The sequence below is a fragment of the Quercus suber genome, unplaced genomic scaffold (assembly GCF_002906115.3).
Source record: "Quercus suber isolate HL8 unplaced genomic scaffold, Cork oak 2.0 scaffold_535, whole genome shotgun sequence".
Lineage (NCBI taxonomy): Eukaryota > Viridiplantae > Streptophyta > Magnoliopsida > Fagales > Fagaceae > Quercus > Quercus suber.
Genome location: NW_027069983.1, coordinates 291,570 through 293,442, shown reverse-complemented (window position 1 = coordinate 293,442; position 1,873 = coordinate 291,570). Strand labels below are relative to the sequence as shown.

At 37.9% G+C, this 1,873-nt stretch overlaps 1 protein-coding gene across 1 annotated transcript; it reads right to left on the bottom strand.

Annotated features, from left to right (window-relative positions):
- Window positions 1–6: 6 nt before the first annotated feature.
- Window positions 7–694, bottom strand: LOC136063492 (glutaredoxin-C9-like). The gene has a single exon (XM_065763981.1). It carries the CDS (start codon window positions 450–452, stop codon window positions 33–35), a length of 420 nt encoding a protein of 139 aa, XP_065620053.1. The 5' UTR covers window positions 453–694; the 3' UTR covers window positions 7–32.
- Window positions 695–1,873: the final 1,179 nt, after the last annotated feature.

Here is a 1,873-nt window from a genome sequence, read left to right as displayed (position 1 = left end):
TTGGATATAGTATCTTCCATATTGAAATGAAGTCAAAGCCAGAGAGCCCCAACATCCTTGAGGAGAGGCACAAGGGAGCCATTGATGTGGTAAGCCATGAGGGTCTCGATGCCACCCAAGAACTTGCCTCCGATGAAGATGGCGGGGGTGGACTGCTGGCCATCAGGGCAGAGGTCATATAGCACAGCCTGGATGTCGTGGCCGGCGGCATGCTCATCGAGCTCGATTATGGTGGGTCCCACACCGAGGCCGAAGAGGAGGCGCTTGGCCACGGTGCACATGCAGCAGCCACTCATGCTGAACACCACCACTGCATTGCTGGTGGCCAGCTTCCTCACTGTCTCGTATGGGCTCTCCAGGTTCAGCACCTCATGAGTTGCTCCTGCGTCGACTGTGGTGTTCATGGCTATGCCACTCCCCATTCTGATTCCTGACTTGTTTGCCACCTGCATATTGTTTAATTTGTCTCTGCAAATTTTTTTTTTGAAAAAATGTCACTAGCTATTGGATGCTTATCGATGAAATTTTAACAAAAGGCTTTAGATAGAGAAGTAGGAGTTGATAAAGGGTTTGAAGTTGTGTTGTATTGAGAGTTTTGGGAGATCATAAACCAGATTGTTTGGGTGTTTTTGTAGGCTCAGAAGTTTGAAGGAGTGGGAGAGAAATGAAAAGTGAGAGTGGTTTTAATGTATTTGACTTTGGTATTAGTTGTAGGGAAGCCCAATAAAAGAGAGAACGTTTGGAATGAAGATCAAAGGTTGTTTCTAGGATTGGCAAACATTTATTTAAAGAGTCTAGAAAATTGTAAAGTATAAAGAAAACAATGAATAAAAAACTAAGAGGGAGAGAGAATCAAACCACTAGAGGTGATAACTTAACCATAAAACTAGGAGACTGAACAACAAGGAGAAGAAGCAGCAAATGTAAAGGAAGACACCTATATGAAATGCAATCCCCCTTCAAATGGGAGATCTAGATTGGCCATTACACAAAGTGATACACTTCCACTCTTTTCACAGAGAAAAACTTTGCAATTCACCTCTTGAAAAGATAAAAGGAGATGAGGCAAAAGGGTTATCCCAATATATAATCTATGTTAATACAATTAGAAAAAAAATGGTATAAGCCCATATTATTGCCATTTTCTCTTAAAGCTGTTCAAGGGAAGGTCCATTATATGCCCTTTTGAAATTACTTTTAGAAGTAGAATATTAGTAGTAGAGCTTTAATAATATAGAACATTTAACTCAAAAGCTCTTTAACACTATAAATATATGTTTGGTAAATTACTGTGAATAGTATTTTAAACTAATTAAATTTATAAAATATAAATAGTGAATTGTGAAGTTTTTTTTTTTTTTTTAATTATTTTTTTTTATTTCCTGTTAAAAGTTCCTAACCTTCAGCTTTAGGCTTAAAGTTATCTTCTATTTTAAGGACTACCTTTAAAGTCTTCTGCGAACATCTGCCAAAATTGCCAAACAAGCTTTAAGCCCTGAGGCTCTTAAAAATGTAAACGTACTACCAAACACATCTTATATTATATGGTATTGGTCCCAAGAAGGTCATTTCTAAAAACTAGAAGAGGCCCATGACTTTTTCTTTTGGTAATTCAGATGATGGAGTAATTCTTGATGTGAAAGACTTAAAAGATTGAATATCATATATTCACATTTAACAAAAGAAGAAGGATTACTATGTTATTAGACACTAGTCCAACGCATTATCCCAGTTTAGAACCCTTAGAATTAATTGGGCAACAAATTAGCCAAGAAGAAGGCTTTTTTTGAAGCAACCAAACCAAAGCCCACACACAACGTTCAATGCATATGGCGCGAGTCACGCCCAATGGGCTTAACTCAAAATTTAACTT

Bases quoted from the DNA above. Each gene is read 5' to 3' on its own strand.
- LOC136063492 (XM_065763981.1), bottom strand. From the start codon at position 452: ATGCAGGTGGCAAACAAGTCAGGAATCAGAATGGGGAGTGGCATAGCC.